Here is a 22,403-nt window from a genome sequence, read left to right as displayed (position 1 = left end):
TTGTTGCCAGTGGACTGATGACACATTTCTGATCCAGGTGACGCTCCTTTTGATGCCCCTACCTGTTAACTTTGCCACCTCCAGCATCAAGAGCTACTGGCAAGTTTAGGGAAGCGGCACAGACGCCAAGAGTTCCCACAGTTCTTATTTCCAGGAGCAGAGTGGGGACACCCACAAGTCCTGCTGTGAGGTGCTGGAGAACTAGTGAAGGAGCGGTGGGTGAAGGAGCTGTGGCAGGAGGCAGCCCAGACAGGTTAGTCCGGTAATGGTTGGTGGGACCTGGCCAAGGGCTGCCGCCTCCCTAGGGCTGAGCTGCTCAGTAGGAACGATTTATGGAATTGTTTGCCTGGTTTCCAGCTGTTCAGACAGCAGATATCTCTTTTGTAGTGATTTTAGAGCCTGTGGTATTCTGCTGCCATAGTGGTCTGCAGTGTTATTTGAAGCAATTCTGCTCTCAGCTCAAGTCTAATTAAGGGTAGCTCTTGCGTAAAGCGAGTTCAACTCAGTAGTCACAGCCCAGACCCCATGGAAAATAGTCTAATTCAACTACAGTAACACAGTGTAATATAAATATAATGGAAATACAAAACCATATAAATTAATTTGACATGACTGGCAGTTTTTTTTGCTTAAGTCGGTGAAAATGAACGAGTACAAACAATGAACTTCTCTCTTCGATCTTTGGTTAGTAGAGTAAGGTGGTGGTTTCAGGATGACTTTGCACAGTGGCAACCTAATAAAATGCATTGAAAATTTGCAAATTTCAAACTCTCTTGTGAGAACATATGCACATTTACAATTTTTAAATTTCAGAGATAGGTGCTATAAACGGAATTAATTTTAAATATGCTCTGGACTTTTCTACACCTGTCCCATGTGCTCAGAGGAACAGAATTCCTCACGGGGAACCCCGGCCGGATGGCAGCGCTCCTGGCAGGGCTGGTGGCGGGGTGCAGGGGGAGCCGCGTGCCGCGTTGTTACCGAAATCTCGGAATGAAAAACTTATCAACACCAATGTGATGTAGATAAGCAGACACTTCTTTATTGACGGCCAGGTGGGTGAATGAGGCCTCTCACGACCAACGCACACCAAGTTTCAAAATCATACATCTCATATAGAACTTATTCATACATATTCATTAAGTATTCATGCACAAACATAGTATTTCCCGAAAATCATTAACATACTCTTGCTTCCTATGTTAATCAGCTTATCAGTCCTTCGTGCCTGCGCAAACCCTTCCAAGAATTGTGGGCAGGGGTCTTCAGGACGTGGGCAGGAAGGCTGTAGGTCTTCCTCATGGTGTACTTTTCACCTTTTGCCTGGTATGTGATGGTCTTGCAAGTTTGAGGTGTTCTTAGCGGTCTGAGCTATTTTATGTCCTTGTCGACCATCTGTTTCTTCTTGTTTCTTTTAGTCACTCCATCTAGATAACTCATAAACAGGCCCCTTGTTAGAGAAAGTTAAAGAAAGAGAAACAGACTCCTTCTTTCATCAGTTATTTCATTAATTATGTCTTTCAAACTATGGTTACGTGACCTAATTACTATGCCTACATTCTTTGAGCAAATATAAGTTCTTAGCCTTGGTACAGGGCTGTACAGAGGATTTCATAGCAGCTTTTGTTGTGCAACTACTAGTTTCATCAGAATATATTTCTTATTCCTCTATATTTCTATTAAAATGATTGTAGCAAATCTGTAACAGGGTCGCGCCCCCGTCCGTAGGGACCAGCCCCCCGCCCCCCTCCCGCCCCTCGCCTCCCTCCGGCTGCCGCGCGCGCCCGGCGCCTGCGCGCGCCTGCGCCCAGCCTAACGGCGCGGTGGCGGCGCGGTGGCGGTCCCGCCGCCGCCATGGCGTACTCGACGTGCTGCAGGGTGGCCATGGTGTCCTGCCTGGTGCTCTGCGTCTCCCTCCTCCTGCCGCGGACCTTCCTGTCCCGGGGCGGCGGCAGGCAGGAGCCCGGGGCCGCGCCGTTCGCAGCGCCCGCGCCGCCCGAGGGTAAGAGGCCGCGGCGGGCCCCGCCGGCGGGCGGCTGCGCTGAGGCGAGGGCGGGCGGCTCCCGGCTCCCCGCCGCCAGCGCCCCCAGCCCGGCCCGCCGCGTTCCGGCTGCGGCCCGGGGGCCGGGCGGGGTGGGTGGCGGGGGGTGCCGCCGCCGGGGGTGAGCGGGCCTGGGCTGCGCGGCGGGGCGGCTCTGGGGGGCACCGCTGCCGGCGGGCCTGGCCTGTGTGCCCCTCCCCCGCTCTCCTCAGCGGCCTGTGGCGCCAAGGGCTGAGTTCGCTCTTCTCGCTCTTTTTATTTTCCCTCCAAAAAACCCTAGTTTCAAATCTGCCACGTTTCATTTTATTTTTTTTTAATGTGAGGTACTAAAGCTACTGAAAAGATAAATACTCATACCACTTTTTCTTCCTTCATTGTGACATCACTTTTTATTTGAAAGCTTTCTTATTTTATTATTTTCTGTATGCTTTTGTTGTGGTGTATGAAATAAAAGTTGTTTTGAATCATCTTCATTGTTTAGTTTCCTACTACCGTATTTTAAAGTTGGCTTTCATGCCCCTTTCCTGGTGATGTGTGTGCCCCGTGATGGTGTGTTCAGAGCCTGGAGCTGTGCCCTTCTCACCCTCCCACTCTGGGTGCTGCCTCTTAAATTCTAGAGGAATGGGTGCATGGAAGCATCTCTCGTTCTTTTTATGCCCGTTGCCTTTTACTGTTGGTTTTCTCTGCAGGGCACCTCAGGAAAGTAACTAGTATCATAGCCCTAGCACTTGGCAGAGAAGTTTTGCCCAGGGCTGCCTGCAAGGTGGGGGTGAGGCAGAGAACTCTGAGGTTGTGCTGGATGCTGTCCCACAGGCACTCATGTTCAGTGACTTTATCTTATGTATCCTTCAGGCGGCTGGTTCTTACGTGACCGTATGCTTGGGTGATGTTGATTTCATTTACCGGGGGTTTTTAAGGACATTTAGGCTAAAGTTACTGCTGAAAGAATCTTAATGTTGAACTGAAATCTATGACTACTGTGGCTGCCCTTTCGTGGTTACTGTGTGTATTCTTAGTCTTTAAGAAACTTGAATATAGGTTCTTCAGCACTGTAGATCTACAGGTTTACAGTTTAATTGCAGAATTTCTTAATACTGAAAACCTGAATGGTCACTGATTTTTTTTTTTTTTTTTTTTTTTTTTTTTTTGGTAGCACATAAAGAGCAGTACAGGGCATGGTGCTGGGCCCTGCAAAGGCCCCCAGCAGATGGTTGCGGGGGTTCATTTCGGTCTGTGGAGTCACCTGCCTGAAGCAGGGATGGGAGCAGGCTCTCTGTGAGGTGGTACCTGTGCACCTCCTGACTGATCCCATGGTGACGTCAGATGATGGGTATTTGACAAACTTTTCCCACAGCAGCGCGGTCTTAGGCAGTTGTCAGTTGATGTTCTGGTGCTTCTTTCTTTGGCTGCAGGATGGACTGGATTGAATTGATCTGACAGAAAAATTAGGTGTTTTTTTAAAAAAAACCCAACAAAAAACTTGCCCCCAAATTATTTTCAGTGATACCTGTCTGATGAATGATGCTCCTATCTGTTCTAGCACAGCCTGCTTTAAGCAGTGCTGTCATAAGTTGACTAATCACAGCAACAGTTAAAATAGGTAATATAAATACTCTTTCCATCATCGATGTGTGGTATGCTCTTTCCATCATCCTGCAGGAGATGCCAGTACAGTACAAGTTAGTGTGTGCCTGGTGCAGAGCGAGCACTCAGCATGCTCCTCTGTTGCCCCCAAGCACCTGTCTTTGGCTTTGGATGTAATACCTCACCTCAGATGATCCATTTCAGATGAGAATTTACAGTCCATATTTTCAATTTGATAGCAAGAATTTCATTACACCTGCTCTGTAGACCAAACTTTATTTCACCTGAAGTTATTTTTTTATTGGAAGAATAAATCTTGATGGAACAGTTCAACTCATATCTCTGTCATTAGTCATCTTCTTCAGTGAACTGATAACTGCAGTTACCTGACAGAAGTTTCAGAGGCTTGAAGTAATCATGTCATTCTTGAAGTTAATAAAGTGCTTATTGTAGTCTTGGGGGCAAAATGCCTCTGAATAAAACAGTCTTAAAGTTTACTACCATTTGTTAGAACTCATTGTTAGCAGAAGACTTTTTATTGAAACAGGCTTTAAGCATGGGGATGGTGCTTTCTCTAATAAAGCCATTTTCAGAGGTCTCTTCCAGGAAAATGGTATGCATAGCCCTGTAGAATTTAATATCTTTCAGACGGAGTTCTTTTTCACAGAAACAGTTTAATGTGTATGAAAAAACTTACTTAAAGAATTTACTATGAATGTATCACATTTCTAGTTTACTTCATGGACAGGCTTTAGAATTTTTTTTTTTAAATATTTTTGAAAAGAGGAAAAAAGAGGTACTAGCAGTTTAAAAATTAATTTTAAGTCTATTGTTCATAAATATATGCCATGCATTTCATAAAGCTACTCTCTAAGTTGGTAGTTTAAGAAAAACCTTACAGCTCCATGACAATAGGTGTATATTCTGCAGTAAGAACAATCAAGTTGCATCAGTTTTACAGGAGAAATACAGGAGTGTTCAGGTGACGTCTCTGCCCAGCTTGGATTTGTGCAATGTGCACATCAGATGCTTGCAGGTGTCCTTACTGAAGAAAATTAAGATGTTTCTGTTTTGGGTAGGTTTTGTGTTTTCCTTTTTAACCTCCCACCTGCAGTATTTAATCAGAAATGTTCAGGCATTTGACTGTGTCCATTAAAAACACCTGTGCACTGGTTTAAAGTAAGGATTTCAAAACTGTTATTCCTTCTAACCTTTTTTTTAGGGTGGATTTCTAAAGCTGCGTTGTTAAGAACCCAGCTAGAGCTATTTTGTAAATGTCAGTAAAAGAGCAAGAACTAAATGAATGCATACTGTTTGTCTAGTACATCTTGATGTTTCACTGTCTGCCAGGATGAGAAGTATTTCTACACAGATTTAGGAAAGAAAAATATAAATCACTGCACATGTAAAAAATCTTAAATGTCGTTGTCGTGATAGTGTGTAATACTGAAATGGAGAGTGACCTCGAAAATGAACTGAATGTGACCGTGTAGTGTTATAAAAAAGGATTAATTACTTGGGCTTTCTGTGAACAGAGGTGTTGGGGAAATTAGAGGGTGTTATGGAATAGCAGCAGATATGGTAGAGTGGCTTGAAAGAGAATTTAGATTAAATGTCAAGAAAACAGTTTCTGTATGGATTATTCTAAGCTATTACACCAAACAAGGAGACTATGCAAGAAAACCAAGGACACTTCCCATCTAGAGATCAGGTTACTTTATCATGGAGTCTGTGTGTCTTTCTGTGTGTTGGCACTTGCAGCTTTAGAAACCTTTGGCCAATTAATCTCATTGCCCCGAGAGAGAGAGAGAGCACGAAGATAAATGTTTTATGAAAATACACAGCTGAGCAGGGCTGAAGTTGTTTAAAGTCATCTTCAAATGCTTAGGGGCACTTAAGCACCTGTAAACATGGGAGTTGGGGTACAGTTTGAAGACAGGTTTGAGGACGGGAATTTGCATTGCTGAGGCAGGAGGATAGTTCCATATCACACTGGCATGTGTTCTTTCAGTTAAAGCTTTTGCAAAACATCTAGCTGGTTTGTTCTTTGGCTGTATTTTTTTGGTTGGTTGGTTTTGCATGCACAATAAGGAATAGGAACTGTCTAACTTGGAAAAAACCCACATTTAATCTTAGCATTTCCAAACCAATGTAGTGTAACCATGGTTTTGGGATACAAGCATAGAAAAAAGGCGAAGTGCCTTCTGCAGAGCATGAGCAGAGCTGTGGGTGCTGTGCCCCTGAGGAGCAGCTTTGAGATTTGAGGAGCGGCGAGAACAGCATACTTTGCTTTGCTGTCAACTTGGGCAAGTCACATGCTTCCCAGACTGCCATTGCCTGTCTGTAACCCTTCTCCTACGCTTCCTGGGATCTGAAGAGCATGCACATTTTATAAATGAAGTCATGTATCATAGGTCTCCTGATGAATGCAGTGCAAACTTAGGTAGCAACAGCCCATATGTACTGTATGTCAAACTTTTGGTTTTTTATGATACATGTATGTATCCCAGCATTTTACAGCTGGTCAGATGTTGCAGGAAGACATACTATCTAGACTAAGATTTGCTGAATTGTACAATAGCTTGAAGTCTAAAACACTTTATAAATAGTCAGGTTGGACTTAGTAGCAATTCCGAAACCCCATTAGGTAGAGCACGTAACAGCTTTCTTGGGAAAAAGATATTTGGATGGTCTGAATATCATCAGCTGGTTGGCTGTTCTATTATATAGAGGTGTGTTCTATATATATAGGTGTGCTATACAGTATAAAGTATGTAGATACACTTTTTAAGATCTGCTTTTTTCAGTTCAGTGTTAATATTGTTAAAAGATTAAAAAATCCACAATAATTCTAACGTGATACTGCTATTAAGGGCTTCATCTACATTCAAAAACCTACAGTCTCTTAAACAACACAAACATTACCTGGGGCATAATTAAGTTTTTGGACTACTGAAGGGACAGGATTAGGCAAAATGTGCTCTGCTTGCCCTGTAGCGGGTTTGCAAAGTTGATTTGAAGCATTAAAACTAACAAACTGTTAAATATGTTGAGTAAACCTTGGGTAAAAAGATTGCAGAGCCAGGTAGGGTGTATTTGGTGGAGTTAGGACGTGCAGCTGTCAGATCTGTGTGAACGCAGCCCTTGGGCTGTCCCAGGGGAGTTGGGAAACTTTCAAGAGCAGAGCAGCACTGTGGCACCCTTCAAAGCTAAATGGAGGTTAGCTGTCTGTGCTGCCCACAGCATGGAAAATCTCCTGTTGAAGTACTGACCATCAGCACTGGCAACCGGATGGTGCAGCAAACAAGGGCTGACATGTGCTATTCTGTGCTCGTGTAGAAGCATCACTTGATTTTATTGGTGGAGAATATGTTGTCATCTCCATTGGAAAGTGGTGTTTCATCCCTGGAAATGTGGAATCCAGTCACGTCACCTACCAGTGCGTGTGCGAGGGTGTTGGGGTTTGCAGTAGCAGAAGGTATCTTGTTCAGTTGACAGTGGCACCTGAATTGCTGTGCCTTTCCATTTATATACTGTGTATTTGACAGCTGTGTGCATATGTTGCTTTTAAGTTGCTTGTGCCATCAATTTCCTCTATAACTTGCAGTACATTTGCTATAAAAAGCTATGGAAAATTATATTTTTATAAGGAAATAATTGTAAAAGTTTAAAAATAAACAGGGAAGATTTAGAAGCAAGAGCCATGAAAATACCCTTTAAAATTATTTTCATGATGAAATGACTAGTATGTATCCCCTTGGCCTGATTATCTTTAATTGAATTGATTCTTTTAAAGCACAAACAAGGCCTTGTGGATCATTTAGAGAACTGTTCCCTTTAAATACAGTTTCACCTTTGTCAATTATTTTCTGCTTGCTTCACCTCTTTTTTTTTTTCATAAAGAATATTGGCAAGAGTGTAAGATGTTTTACAAAGGTTTATCTACCCTGCTGTTTCATCCCCACGGCAGTGATACTGCTCTCTACACATCACACTTGTTTCCACAGTGACCTACTGCTACAGGGCATTCCTGCTGGAGCAGTGGGACTTTCTGGTAAATAGCTATGCTTTCCATCACAGAATTTGAATAATTCACTAAAGGTGCATGAAAACAGCTTCCTCAAAGTTAAGCCTGAGCTAATCTGAGAGTGGTTTTGGTCAGTGGTGGTATAAGTGGGCAGTTTCACTAGAGCCTGCAGCACTCAAAGAATGTATGCCATCACCTGCAAGAAAAATGTGTTTTTAATATTAGAACTTCACAAATTGTTGGTATCACTTCCTAACATGCATTTACTGTAATTTTCTGTGCTCGGGAATTTAGCTGCCTATGATGGTGTTTCCTAGCAAGAGCAAATGTTAATTTAATCTGATTTTCTCGTCTTGCTTCTCATAAAAATATTTGCAGCTGGGTAATCACAGAAATAAAGTTAGTTATTTTCAATGCTATTTCAAACCTGTTTTTCATTTGCTTGATTCAAGTGCATGTAACCTGCCCCAGCGCCAGTGAGCAGTGTCCAGGCTGCCCAGCATTCCTGCTGCGTGCCAGGGAGGGGGAGTTCTGCAGCTGGCATCGGGCGTGAGCTGCAGCCTGGCCTGGCAGTCCCCATCTCTGGTGCTTCCATCCAATGTCTCCCATTGCCAGACTCGGTGGCAGAGTAGCTGAGTAATTCTGTTCAGTTCCAGTCAGTGGAAGGGAGTACAGGTGCAAGTCCAAGCTGGTTATGGAGATAGAAAGCAGGATGTCGAGTACACAGAGGAGTAAAATAGTGAATTTCATGGCAAAGTTGTTGAATTGATGGCAGCAAGAAAATAGAATAATGCATGAGCTTAGATCTATCGAGATTCTGGAGCCTTCCAGTTGAATGAAATTGTCCGCAGCACGGATTCAGGCTCTCTGCAGTCTTACTCTAGCATCCCTGCATCTATTTATGCTCACTCCCCTTTCTTGTTTTAAATTATCCTTCCCTCTTCCAAGGCTTGAGACCCTTTCTTCCCCCTCTGAAATGCCGAAGAAGGTATGTCCCAAGCTATATTCAATCTCCTGTTTTCTATTGCTTTACTTAACACCTTTTAAGAAGAACAGTTTGAGGTGCCACCACTTTTCTTTATCTTTCATAACCCATTTGATAAAATCAGGTAAAATACTATTTCTTACAGCAGCAGCCAAAAATCTCTATTGTGCAAACACTGCAGTCATGTATCAGGATGTTAGATGGATAGTGGTTCATGCATTAACGTGCCTCTGTGTAATATTGAAATATCAGGCTGGCAGCAGTAAACTGGTATGTTGTTGGGATTTTTTTGTGAAGAGAACTGGAAGTAAAAGTTCGGGTTTTCATCCTGTTAGGGATGCTGATTCATAGGGTCTTTAGACAAGTATATATACCTGTTAAAATCTGTGTTTTGTTAATTACCCTGCCAGCTCTTCTTGAAATCAAGAGAGTAATTGTGCATACCTAAGTCCTAGCACTGCATAGGTATCTGTAAACTCAGTCCTAATCTGAGGACTGAGTTTACAGACATAGTATTTACACGTTATTTTACTCATCACTGGTGGTGCATTTAAAAGTAGGAAAAATAGGTCAACTGTATCTGCTGCAGTTTTAGGCTGCATGTAAAAAGGTGAAAAGTAATGGAAGAAAAATAATGGTTATGGGTTTTTTTTCAGGGAAGCTGAATCGCTTTCCACCGAGGATGCATTACCAGGCCACTCCTGACAGCCGAGCTGCCCCTCATTTTCCAAGGTCTCACCTTGCTGAAGCAGTTGCCAAAGCCAAGGCAGGTGGAGGTGGTGGTGGAAGCACTGGTGGAACTGGAAGAGGTCTTGTGGGGCAGATTATCCCTATATATGGATTTGGCATCTTCTTATATATCCTGTACATTTTATTTAAGGTAAGACCAACATAAATAGCAAAGTCAGGAAAATAACAGCTAAAAAAACTCAAAACAGAAATGATAGTCCCATTTCTGTACCTGGCTCCATTTCAACTGTTATTTTATGCTTAGTAACATATTATTATTATGTTATGCTTATGCTGGACCTTTGACTGGTGGTTCAAAGTTTGGTGTATCCTGTGTTTTTTGCGAAGACTGTGGCTAAGAATGCAGGGATGGGTTGCTGCCATCCTATATTGGCCTCTGACCTCTTAGAGTTTTTTTTAAGGGTTTTCTTTTCCCCCTGGAAGATGGGTATGTCTAGAACAATGTTAGGTTAATTTTGAATGTACATATAGTATTCTTTTCTATTATGTATGACTACATATTATGTATACTGTTCATGTCACATATTGTGTTATGCATTTAAAGTGGGAGAGAGAGAACAGTTACAGCTTAGCTTCTGGAACAAAAGCACCACGTTGTTGGAGAATGGGAGTTTGTAAGGCTTTATTGACTAGGCTGGAACTACCCCAGCTGAGGAACTGGTTGAAAGCTAGTTTGAAAAAGCACAGTCCAAATTCCTCTCCAGTGTTTCACACATGGTTTGAACTCCGCATAGCTTTTTGTTACACAGATGTGACTTGCATGTAGGGGATGACAGTCAGCTGTATGGGAGGAGGGACAAGGGGACTTGTGCAGATGCTTTTTCCTTTGAGTGGGGGACTGAATCCAGACTGAGCGGTGTCCAGACAGTTGAGCCTGCTCTGGATAGAGACAGGCAAGAACATAGTGAATTGACTGAACTGGTCAAACACAGAGAAGGCAAAAGAAACGGAGAGCCTGCAGCTTCCTTACAGAGCCAGCTGCTATCGTTGCTGCAGGTACAAAGTTGGTAAGGAATAGTGGCAGAAAGCGTTGCAAGAGGGGCAAGCAGGGTCACATATAATTCCTTCAGAACCTTTTCTTTATTTCACAATAATTGCCCGATGCATTTTTTTCAATCCTATATGCAGGGAGAGTGGAACAGATAAACATTCTAAAATGAAATTATTCTTGATGAGTTATGCTTTCACTATGCTTAAAAATATCATTTGTGCCAGGTGTCTTTCAGGAATTTTCAGCTGGCAAGATCTCCCAGGCATCTTTCATGGTTGTCTGGTTTTGCTGCTGGGCGTGCTTTTCCATGGTTACTTTCTGGCATATTTTAGTTTTCTATCATTTTTTCTGTTGCCTTTGGGGCTTACATACTACTATTGTAGTAACTCATAGAAAGGTCATCTTTTTTTCACTCATCAGCTGGCTTCCAAGGGAAAAACTGCTGCTGGAGAGCGGAAATGCCCTACTGCTGCACCTGGAAACATGAAGAGGAAGATCAGTGAGTATGACTTCTGAGTTCTATCTGTGTAGCTGCTGACTCTGTAGACGCATGGTCAAATTGGGTTCTGCAGGTTCTGGGCACACTGTAAAGCTGCTGTCACCCCCTGTAAAGAGCAAGCCAGAAGCTTCTGTGTTGGAGTGAGCAAGAATTAAAGTGAATTACTGCACAGTCTCTTTCTAATCTTATTCAGCTAATGAGACTCTGCGATAGTAGCCTGATCCCAAGCCCTGCTGGAAGCAATGGCTTTTCATGAGGTTCACTGAATTAACTGCACGGATTTGCTGAAAAGCTATGTAGCTAATGATTAAAAATGGGTAATAGGATGTCCATCTATAATTATTCTATAATCGGTAATATTCTAGTAATAGTATATAAAGATATTAAAAGCTAGCTTAATTTTTTTGAATTTGTGAATTCTTCGCCATCACCAGACACTTCCCTGCTTTTTCCCTTCTCTTTTTGCAATGCTTAAAGGTTTCATGAGTGCAATAAAGTAAGCAAAGAGTATTCTGAAATGTTATTTTGATTTTACCTAAGCATCGGTGGGATAGATCCAACTATTTGTAGACATTTGTTAGATAAATTCATAAGCTTACTATTTAAGATCAGATGGGTAGTTACCATAATATTATTTAAATGTGTTGTGTTTAGCTGGCTAAATTGTAAAAGGAAAGAAAAGTACTTAGGGCTTTACAGAAAGTGCTGGCAGTAAGATAATTCTCTTAACATATCTGTAATTATCTTGACATTAATGCATATATTAGGAATACCTAATGTACTCAGTGCTGTAGATTGTATTTTCAGTGTACTTGCACTGCATTGTGCCTGGCAATTTTGTGCAATTTATTAGCAACGATAATTGTATTTTTTTTCTCTAATGGTTGGCAAGAGAAACTAACTTCGCAGTAAGTTAAACATTTACCGTCATTGTAACCCGAAGAACTGGAAATTACTCTGCCTTTTTCTAGAGCTCTTTGTATTCCCAAAGGATTCACGGCAAGCTGTAGCAGAGCAAGGGACAAGTCACTGGGCTAGGAACCTGAAAACTGAGTCACCACTTACATAGTGACTTGGAGGAAGTAATTTCCTTTCTCTTTGCCAGTTTCCCTTTCTCTATTTTTAAAGTCTCAGACATGCAAAATAATGACATCAGTGATTAAGTAAGTAATGACATTCTCTGCAGAATAGAGATCTTTCTAAAGGCAGGATGTTTGTGGATGGCTTTCTCCATTCCTGCTATGTTGGAGTTCCATTGTGCCTTTGTGCTGCTTAAATGCGTGTGCACTTAGCAGCTGAGTATTTAACTAACCCGGGCTGGTTTCATTTTTTTCCGGCAGTGGGGAACAATGAAGTCTCAGCAATAGAATTTTGAGCATGAGCTACAAAAGCCAAACAAGGAACTCAAGCATTTTTGTTGACATACATGCTGTTGCATCTTTACAGTTAACACTTCTGGCTGAATTAACGCCAATACGGGTGTTCCTGCACATATGCATGTGTGTCTACTGTTGCACTATTGACACATTTTTTGAAAAAAGTGCACCCATGGGAATACTGTGCTTTTCTCTCCAGACAGACACTGTGTGGCTAGCTGTTGTTCATCCTGGTAAGCCTGGCAGACTGTTAGCCCTCACTGCCTACTCTGGCACACCTGTGCAGGGTTGGATGCCATCAGGCCCATGAATTTTATTCTTTTTGATAAAGGTACAGTTTCTCAAACTTAGACTCGTTAGAAAATGCTCAGGTGCCCCTTTGTCTTTTTTTCGAAAGACTTAACAGGGAAATTCCAAAAGATATTTTCTTCTCCCTAATTTTAATCTCCATGGCATTTACAGTGGCCTACTCACTCCGTGTGTTGGGAGGTTGCTCGGGAGCCATTGAAAGAAAGTGCTTTCTGTGTGGCTTATTACCATTGGCAATAGTCTTCACCTTCTTATACCAGGAAAAGTAGGTAGAACTCTTTAAGCTGCATGTGTTAGTTTCCTCACAGCCAGTTTGGTTTGGTGCAGCATATGCTACCTGTGATCATGATACATTTTCAAAGCTCCTACTGACAGATCTTGGGATTTTGTTCGCTTTACAGCTGACTATGAGCTCACTCAACTCCAGGAAAAACTGAGAGAGACCGAAGAAGCTATGGAAAAATTAATCAACAGAGTGGGACCTAACTATGACAGGTATGTTTCAAATTACAGCATTTTAAGGAGAGATTCTGCTCTGATTAGAAATTAAACTTACATTGGCTATATTAAAATAGCATTTTGATTGCTATTTCACATTGTAGGGATTTGATTTTACACATCACACTTGTTGTTCTGCCATTTTTGTCTTTCCAGCATCTGTTTTCAAAATAATTTTTTCCAACATCATTTTTCTTAAACAGAAAAGCAGCTGTCCCTCCCCTCCCCCTTTGTACAGTGTGTTATTTGGAAGATAATGACAGGTCTGTGTAAACAGAAAATAAAATGTCTACATTTAAAGTATATGAAACAACCTGGCTTACGTGACCAAAGTAGTATTCTGAATGATGCCTAAGCAAGCCATTTGTTTTATGTTATTTTCCAGTTCTATGGATTATTTTTCTAAATGGAAGTGCTCTTATAATCTATGGAAATGCCTGTTAGAATATCCATAAAATACTTTTTTAAGGGCAGATTTGTATAATAATCTGATTCCATAACTTAGTTCCACCTTGTAACCAGTAAATCCATGCATTTGCTTCTAAATATAAAAGTAAAAAAAGAGTTGCAAAATCAGGATTTAAAAAAATATTATGTTTGTTAATGTTTGCTATAAATCTGAGATCGCTATTCTACATTATAAAGAAACTCTGGTCTATATGTTTTTCAGAAGGAGTGTAACAAGACACCAATAGGATAATGTGTAACTGCAGTGTTTGAAAATTTAAATACCATGAACGTTGAAATGATGTTTGCAAGCAAAAAAGATAGCTGTTGAGGTTGAAACGCATGTTAACTTTGTCTGGACCAGCCTGTGCTTGTTTTAACCCATTCTGCAGGAACAGTTCTGTGCCAAACGTGCACCTTATGTTCATTTCAGCTTCAAACCACATTCTCTTTGAGTGTACAGTTTTCCCACGTTGCACCTGCCCTGTATTGCGGCTGCACTCATCTCAGCAAGACAAGGTGCCAGCCTTGCCTGCGTTAGGCCAGGCTCCAGCAGGAGAACCCCTAAGCTGCCCTGCTTAAGTTCGTGAAACAGAAGGATACTATTTTGGCTATTACTCACCTCTGTTTTGTAGAGCTAACACAGTGCTCTATGCATAGCTTTAAGCTGCCAGAAATAGGCTTATGAGCTGCCCAGATACTGTGCTGACACTCAGGATAGGATATTTTTTTGCTGAGAAAATGGATTTAGGGTCTGATCCAGTATTTGTTCCACTCTGTGTTACTGGCTCAGAGCCTCTATTTAGTAGAACTTCCCTTCTTTGTTCAACCAAACTATTTATATAGATGGATCTAAAGGCCTCAGGGGAAATCAGAATATGAATCTAATACAGAATTTTATATGTAGCCTCTAAAGAGAAGGGGAAGAGTACCTCTAGATGGAGTAAATAACTGTTTTTCAAATACACACAGACTTTGAAGCTTTCTTAATCTACACTGTGATACTCTTAAGTTCAGTAATACTGGATGAATGTCTTAAAACAAAATGTATGATTAGAAAGTGTGATTAAAGTACGGAATACAGTGCTAGGCTTATTCGATCTGGATGTTGATAGATTTAAATAAAAAGGAAAGAGGAAGAGAACAAATTTACTTGAGCACCATTTATTAACATGCACTTAAACAGAAATCCTTAAAACAGAAAAGGCAGAGAAAGAAACAACCCGTATCAAAATTAAACTAATGCTGAAAGACGCCAGGTGAGACCATGGCCCATTATGCTAGATGTGGCAAAGTGACTCCCAGCCTGCCAAGTGAAGTATTAGTAAACAAACCAAAGGATGTATTTTGCATTGTCACAAAAAGCAATGTATCACTGTAGCACACAGTGTTTGTAATAGTGCTGAGGTCTGAGCTCATGGCTCGGTGTCCTCTCACTATATTTCAGGAGCATTCTCCTGGCTGAACTGCTCCAGGATTCATCCTGGCTTCCTCCTTCTGGTGGAGATTCTTAGAATCCAAAGACATTCTAATTTTGTATATTTTTGTCAAAAAAAACTTTGCTTTTGAAATCCAGGTAAGTTTGGAAGGACAGTTTATTCTCAGATAATACTATACCATAGGAAGAAATCCTCTTTCAAAGGAATAACACATAGTGTGCTATATGATTTTATTCTGCTTTCTTCTGTAGCAAGTGTATGTGTTTTCTTGCTGTGGCTTGTCCTGCTCATTTCTTTTTCTGTCAAAAGCATTTGAGTGAAGTGAGGCTGGAAGATCTCTCAATACTATTAGCTGGTTTTCTCAGATGGGATAGCTAATACTGTCCTGCCCTGTGTTGTAGAAGGTAGGCAGGCAGAAACTTGGATTCCCTTTTGTTTTGATGAGGTTTGAAGACCAACCTCCAAACCAACCAAGGAGACCTCCTTCCAAACTGGCGTACCAGTTGGAATTGCTACAGTTTTAAGTACAGAAAGCCCCTTGCAGAAATGCAAAGCTTTCAGAAAGTACAAGAAAAATACTTTTAGTAGGTTGTGGCATGTATTAGAAAGGACTAGAAGCAAGGTAGAGAAAGCAAGAGAAAGAAGGATCTACCTGTCTGGGTCCTCAGCAACATAACCAAACATAAACTAAGAGATGGATAAAGATAATTGTTACCTAATGCACACACTTAAATGGGTAAGCACATAGTGCCTAAGGATATGAGGATTCATAGCTCTGAGAAAATCTAGCACTCCTCCCAGCTCTTTTTTTCAACAGGTTATAAATTCAGATTATGCAGTTTTGTAATTTATCATCACATCTCATCACTGAGGGGGACCTCAGTATCTCTGCTTCCTAAATTTAGACCTGAACATAGTCCAGCGTCTGTCAGCAGAGATGAGGAACCTTGCTGGGAATGTGACGATTCAGAAATAAAGACTTGATCAATGGTTGTATAGGGCTCTCTGCATTAAAAGCACGTATATTGCTTTTTTCCCAGGCTTTTAGCAGAGTGTTTCAATGTTGGGACAGTCATATAATGGGTAAAAAAGGTTTCCCTACCCATTCTCACAGATGTCTTTGTTACCCATATTCTTTTCACCACTGTCTGTAAAATACGGCATTTTGAAGCCACTTTAAATTGAAGAATACTTGTAAATATTTTTCTCAATGAGAGTATTGTACAATACGCTCTTGTAAAAAAAAAAATCTTGATGTCTGGTAATTAGGTTAGAGAGAGAAATAATGCAGCTCAATTATTTGTTCTTAAAGTCCTGTTTACCAGACTGTCAGCTGGAAAAACTGAAGTGTTTACCATAAACTGAGCAAATGTGATATGGAGGAGAGAGTGAGTGAGAGGCTGTACTCTGTGGGGTGCCATTTTTGGGCTATACCTGCAATTTAATAGAGAGAGATTCTTTTAAGTTTATGAAGCAAAAAAATACCAGTTGACATGTCTGAGATACCACGTTAGATTACGGATTTCCACTGCAGTCATGATAGCTCTTTGGGAAATGTTCTCATCTCAGTGTAAGGATAAGAAACCTTTACTTTACCTCTTAGTGAGCACTTTGGGACTTTACAAAACATAAGCATTGCCACTATGAAAAGTAATAGGTGTGTTGGAGGTACAAACACACAGAGCAAAAATAATGACCTTTTCTTACACTGTAAACCTTTTGCATCTGTTGTCCTCTTAGTATTCATAAGTGCATTTTACTCTGGTAAATCTCCCATATGCAGGCAGCCAGATGTCTTTACACATTGCCAGCATTCTACAGTAAGTCTTCCTGGAGGCCTTAAATGAAGTAGAAATAGTGCATGGGCTTTGGTTTCTCTCTCTCTAGAGGGAAAATGTCTTTTAAGCAAGGTGCATGAAGGAGCAGTGCTCTGAAACACAGAGCCCTTGTGTTGCAGTAAGGCAGTAGTGCTTTCTAATGGGAGTGTCCAGCATATTAGGAATTTTCCTATATGAAATGCCACAGTGATGCAGCTGCGTTGATTGATCCTATCATCTGAGCTAACATATCTCCCCATTGTGCTAAACAGATAGGCCTCTCTGTCTTCATCCAGATGATATATATTCAAATTACATACACTTTTTGTCTATAAAAGGAGGATTAGTTTGGCAGGTCTATTACAGCTTCTGTCAAAGGCAGCTAGCTGATGAAACCATTTCTTTTTGTGTGCCTCTTAATTCACATCTCAGATTCTACAATCTGCATAGCCCAGGCTTTTGAGAAGATGCTGTCTCATGCCTTCGCTTGTTCTGTGGAACAAACTGCCACTGCAACTTCGAGGGGACTCGGTGCGGCCTCCATATAGCATTGGGGCTGTATCAGGTTTTCAAACTGTGAGGCAAAGTGCCCCTTAGGGGAACGACAGGGAAGTGATGATTAGCCTTGTGATCTCAGTCAAGCAAATTAATCTGGTTAGCTGCTAATGAAACCAGTGGGCCTGCTCCTGAGCTAAGTTCAGTTACAGGCAGCTGTGCGTGCAGCTGTGCACAAAGTCTAGCCCAGGGTCAGCACTTTGATCACCATCGCACAAACCAGCAGTATGATGCTAATCTCTTTGGCTTTAAACCAGTATGACTGCTGCTTTTGGTGGAGCATCAGTCCCGTATATGTAGAGTAGCACAAAGTGCCTAATGAAGTGCTGCTGCAGTCATGGCAGTTAGAGGAAAAACTGAAGATGGACACTGCAAGTTTTCACGCTTATGAGAATTCAGGTGCCTGAAACAAGGTTTAGGTAGATACTGATCACCTAACTCCAAAGTCATTGATACCTTTCCTGCTCCCGTCTTCCCATCTCACCCCTAAGATCCACTGAGCAGCTAGCTGTCTAAGCCTGGAGATAGTCTGTCTGATGGTCTGGAGATCACCAGAGGTCATCTGTCTGACTTCACATACCGCCTGCAGTTCAGCATTCTGTGCATGCTGAGGGCCACCCTTTCTGAGTAACTAGGGGCATTAATAGGTCCTGCTTAAAATGTGGCAAGATTGAAAAGCACTGGAGTAGTTCCTCAGTCCCCTGAGAGCCTTGAGCTGGCATTTATGCAGAGATCAAACACCTGGTCAAGAACGCCTTGAAACTCAAGATGAAACAAGCACAACAGTCAGAACTGTTTTAACCCCCGGGTACAGCCAGTGTCTGTCTTATTCTGACCTGCTGAGGTAGTAGAGCTCAGATCACCACCCTCTGAATACACCTTTTTTGTCCATTAGATTTTTAGGAGGCTGTTTATTCCAGAGAAAATAACATGTAATAACTACATGATCTTATCTGTTGGAAGCAGTTATGTTACAACAGTAAGTAATTGCATTACCCAAGCAGTAGTAATTACTAGAATCAGCAGTGTAGAACCAGTCAGAATTAGAGTTAGCTTTTAACTGGATAAAAATCTCGGTCCTCTCCCACTCTCCCTCTAATTCTAAAGGGCACGTTAAATGTAACACCTTTTCATTTTTAAATCTTCCTTCCTGTTTCTCCTCCCAGCTCCCCTCCAGGCAGCATTGTTGACAGGGTATAATAACATGGTGATTTGTGCAACTGAAATTTCTTAATGAGGCCTTGAAAATTTAATACCTTTAATGGTCATAATAAGAGACTATTAGACTCTTGAGACAAATGTCTTGTGAGACGTTTTGATCAGCCCCACAAGTTGTTTTAAATGTTGCATAGGTTCTGAATTGCATTTTCTTACAATGCTTCAAGCAAGGCATGACCTTCTAAATCTCACCTAAATTTCTCTAGTGTCTTTTGCACCACAACTCTTGCTTGTGTGCCACTTTCATCTTGCGCTCACATTGGCTGTACCTGCCTTCCTTTACCTGTTTTAAATTTTCAGGCTTTCTGGATAAATGGATATAAATGGATATAAACCTTTATACTGAGCTGAAGTGCAGACCACATGCAGGTAGATGATTATAGTGATCATACTGCAGCCAGGATTCTTCAGACAGTGCTTCTGGGATGGACCAAACAGTTGGATTCAAACTCTGTTAGTAGTCTGTAATAATAGCGGACTGAATACTGGTGTCTAATATTTTCTAGCAGGACTCAGAATGTTACAACAGACCAGGAAAAAAGGCTACTTCAGCAACTCCGAGAAATTACTAGAGTTATGAAGGAAGGAAAATTCATAGATGGCATCTCTCCTGAGAAGGAAGCTGAAGAAGCTCCTTACATGGAGGATTGGGAAGGTAAGCAAGAGCCTTTCTTACCATTACTCTGATGAGAAAAATTGAATAAGGATTACTTAGTTCCTGATCCTTTCAAAAAATGTTGTTAGCTTTATCCTTCCTTTTCAGAAGTCAGTTTTCAAAACTTTCCAAGAGATGGTTTGTTTTTCCAACCATAATAGAAAGAACATAAATTTTGAAGCATCCAGCATTTCCTTTAGTGTAAACACTACACTATCTGCTGCCAAAAGTGGCATATGAATATTCACATATGCTCCATCTGCTGCTGGGTCTTGGCTGCTGAAGGTTTCTATTTTTCCCTTTCCTTGCTGAGCTAGATTTCATGCAAAATCATAAACCCCTTGGAAATCAGATTCAATATGTTTTGGATAACTTTACTACTGATTAGTCATTCTTTCTTTGCTCCAGTGTTATAAAAGCCAACTGCAGGAAGCCTGTCCTTTAAAAATTCTTTATTTTTATGTCCTTGTTACTTGATGCTTACTTGTTACATAAATGTGTTTTCAAGATATCCTAGTTGAGTTGCTCACTATTACAATTTTAAATGCAGACTTAATTCCTCGCTCTTTAAGAAGCTTTCAAAAATGATCTAAAACCTAAAGCATAAACAGCGGCCTCAAGCTCTGTTTTCTGAAGTCAAGTTCATGATGCATTTTCTAAAATGAAATGCACAAAGTCGTTGACATACCTGTTTTTTTCAGCTTCATAAATAATGCTGTTTATAGTGAAAGTCTTCACTCAGTCTGTAGGCAGAAACAAAAAGAAAAGGATCTATTTAAAGATATAAGACATGCGATTTTCACCTGTTAGTCTGCCATAGCTTTCAGCAAGGCTAAGATAGTCACTCCTGAAAGTCAGGGTTGATATCCTGGTTCCCTAAAAATAAGTGGAGTTTTCTCATTATCTCCCAAGAAGTCATGTTTTGCACATTCTCGCTATGGATTTAATACTGTGACATTTACATGGCATTAAATAGATGACACTCATACTGGCAGTGCTAAAAACAACTGTTCTAACAAACTTGTGCATCCACCACTGAAGTCAGTACTGCTTTTAAATTCTGATAACACTTCAAGCTGCGTATCACTTTATTCCTAAGGTTATCCAGAAGAGACCTATCCTGTCTATGACAATTCTGGTTGCTTCAAGCGCAAACAGGACACAATCCTTGTAGATTACCCTGACCCGAGCCAGCCCTCTGCAGAAGAGCTGGCAGAAAGAATGGAGGGCACAGAAGATGAGGAACATCTGTGCAATGAAACGCTGCTAATGGATCTCACCATGGGAAGGGGCGGTCATGATTTAATGCAGAAAGAGGACGAGGTCACTGGCATCAGCGAAGAGGGGGGGGACCTTCATCATAGCCAAAGCAGCGAGGAGTGCTGCTGTTGTTATCAGGGTGATGATCCTGCTGTTATAGCAGAGAATGCTGGATTCCACAACGAGAGCTGCAGCGAAGCAGAAGAGTCACCCCAAGAGGACCTGTCTGTGGAGTCGGAAGATGAAAATGCAGTCCTGAAGAAGCAGAAGGCCAGTGATTCAGATGAAACAGGCACACTGAGAAAGCGCAACACAAAAGGACTTGAGCAATAAGGACAATAGTAGATGTTACCTAGATAATGAATGTAGAGGTCATAAACTGTCATTTGTGTGGTTTTAGTTCCCAGTGAAGACTTCTCTGTGTTCATCTTCTTGTAGCAGCTTCATTCCCGTGGTACCAAATCAGTCACATCATCTACCTGAACTGGAAGCCAGTGTCCTCTTCCATCCAGTCTTGTCGTGGCTTACCATGACGTCGCCAGCAACGCTTTGTCCTTGCTTTTTGGAGACTGGTATCTTGGGGCAGATTATGCAGGTCAGGTATTTGTGATTCTTTCCTTTATAATTCTGAAGAAACAGTCCTCAGTTTTGCCCTTTGTCATCCCAGAGTTAACCAAATGTCTCTTCTATCTTTCTCAAAAACATTTGTGTGCTACTAGTTATGAAAATTAATCCAATCCCTATATAGTTATGAGATTACCAGGAAGCTGGAGGAAAAGGATGCCTTCTTTCTCCTACCTGAATGTTAACTGATCTGCAGAGCAGACTGCAGTCACACACGTGACTCTGACACGTCATTGCTGCTGTACACCCAAGAAACTGTTGTTGCTACAATCCACAGAATTCATACGCTACCCCAGCCCACTGCCCAGCTTACTCCATGCTGCGGCACCAGTACCCTAATCTATGTCGTGCTCCACAAAGAGCGTGAGCAAGGCTGAAGTGTTTAGAGTTGTTCTTTGTCTTTGCCATAGCTGCGGTGAAACATCTTGGTGAAACTCCCAGATGGGTGCAGGAATTGAACCGTACTTTGTGTCAGAGAAGAAGACTAAAGATATCCCTGGGGATTAAAAAACTCAAAAGCAGCAAGAAGGTCTGTCCTTAAAAGTAGGGAAGACAGCGAGGGTGAACCTCAGACTGAAAAGAAACCCTGCATCTTCCAGGCCCCCAAAACCTCCTTTGGTGGCCTCCGACGCCTCCTGTTGTGCCAGCACAGCGGCCTGAAGGATGCCAGACCCTCTCCTCCCCTCTCCCTGGGACTCCGTGCAGCGGGGACGGCACCTCCCCACGCTCGGGATGGGGGAGAAGGGCCCATGCAACACTTGGAAAGAGCAATTTTTTATGGAGTGCTAGGAGACCTTGTGCAGCTGGCCATGCCTCCTTTTCGCACCGGTGGGGTGTCTGGGTGCTTTTCCCCTTCCGAGCCCCTGGGAGCCAGGTCAGTGGGGCGGTCAGTGAGCACCCCCAGCCCTCCTAGAACACCACTGCCACCATCTTGTCCAGGGGAGCCCAGGTGCACGAGGGGAGGCGGAGGGCAGACCCTGTGCCCAGGGGCAGCAGAAGAGCACAGAGGAGTGATCCCCAGGAAAGGAGCCCTCAGCTCCCTGACCCCCCTCCTTCTCTGACATGAGACCGTCTTTCAGGCCACAGGACCCCAACGCCCAGAACAGCCATATTGGGCCACACGCGTCCCCATTGCAGTGGCCTTCTGGTGTCACAAGCCGCCTCGCTGCTGTTCGCTCTGGGCTCTGTAAACATGGGGACCCTGGCAGCTGGCCCGCCATTTGCTGAGCTTCGAGGCCCTCAGGTTCCAAGGATGCCTGGAAACACAAGGTCCCAGAGCAGTGTGTGGCTGCCCATCTGCGTGTGAGGGAGAGGACACGTGGCCGCAG

General features: G+C 42.2%; 1 protein-coding gene across 2 annotated transcripts; it reads left to right on the top strand.

Moving 5' to 3' along the window:
• The first annotated feature begins 1,773 nt into the window (after positions 1–1,773).
• On the top strand, positions 1,774–20,850 carry RIC3 (RIC3 acetylcholine receptor chaperone). Of its 2 annotated transcripts, none has more exons than XM_040608196.1 (6): positions 1,774–2,002; positions 9,294–9,517; positions 10,799–10,877; positions 12,964–13,057; positions 19,046–19,191; positions 20,291–20,850. In XM_040608196.1, the coding sequence occupies exons 1-6, from the start codon at positions 1,855–1,857 to the stop codon at positions 20,782–20,784; spliced, it is 1,185 nt and encodes a 394-aa protein (XP_040464130.1). In that variant the 5' UTR covers positions 1,774–1,854; the 3' UTR covers positions 20,785–20,850. The 2 variants fall into 2 exon arrangements, with proteins under 2 accessions (XP_040464130.1, XP_040464129.1); XM_040608195.1 differs by having other exon boundaries at positions 19,043–19,191.
• Positions 20,851–22,403: the final 1,553 nt, after the last annotated feature.

This window comes from Falco naumanni, chromosome 10, assembly GCF_017639655.2.
Source record: "Falco naumanni isolate bFalNau1 chromosome 10, bFalNau1.pat, whole genome shotgun sequence".
Classification (NCBI taxonomy): Eukaryota; Metazoa; Chordata; class Aves; order Falconiformes; family Falconidae; genus Falco; species Falco naumanni.
This window is presented reverse-complemented; position numbering and strand designations above follow the sequence as displayed.

Excerpts from the sequence above, each read along its gene's own strand:
- RIC3 (XM_040608195.1), top strand. The coding sequence starts at position 1,855 with ATGGCGTACTCGACGTGCTGCAGGGTGGCCATGGTGTCCTGCCTGGTG. Across the intron at positions 9,518-10,798 it reads TCCTGTACATTTTATTTAAG|CTGGCTTCCAAGGGAAAAAC; the intron begins GTAAGACCAACA and ends TTCACTCATCAG. Across the intron at positions 10,878-12,963 it reads AAACATGAAGAGGAAGATCA|CTGACTATGAGCTCACTCAA; the intron begins GTGAGTATGACT and ends TTCGCTTTACAG.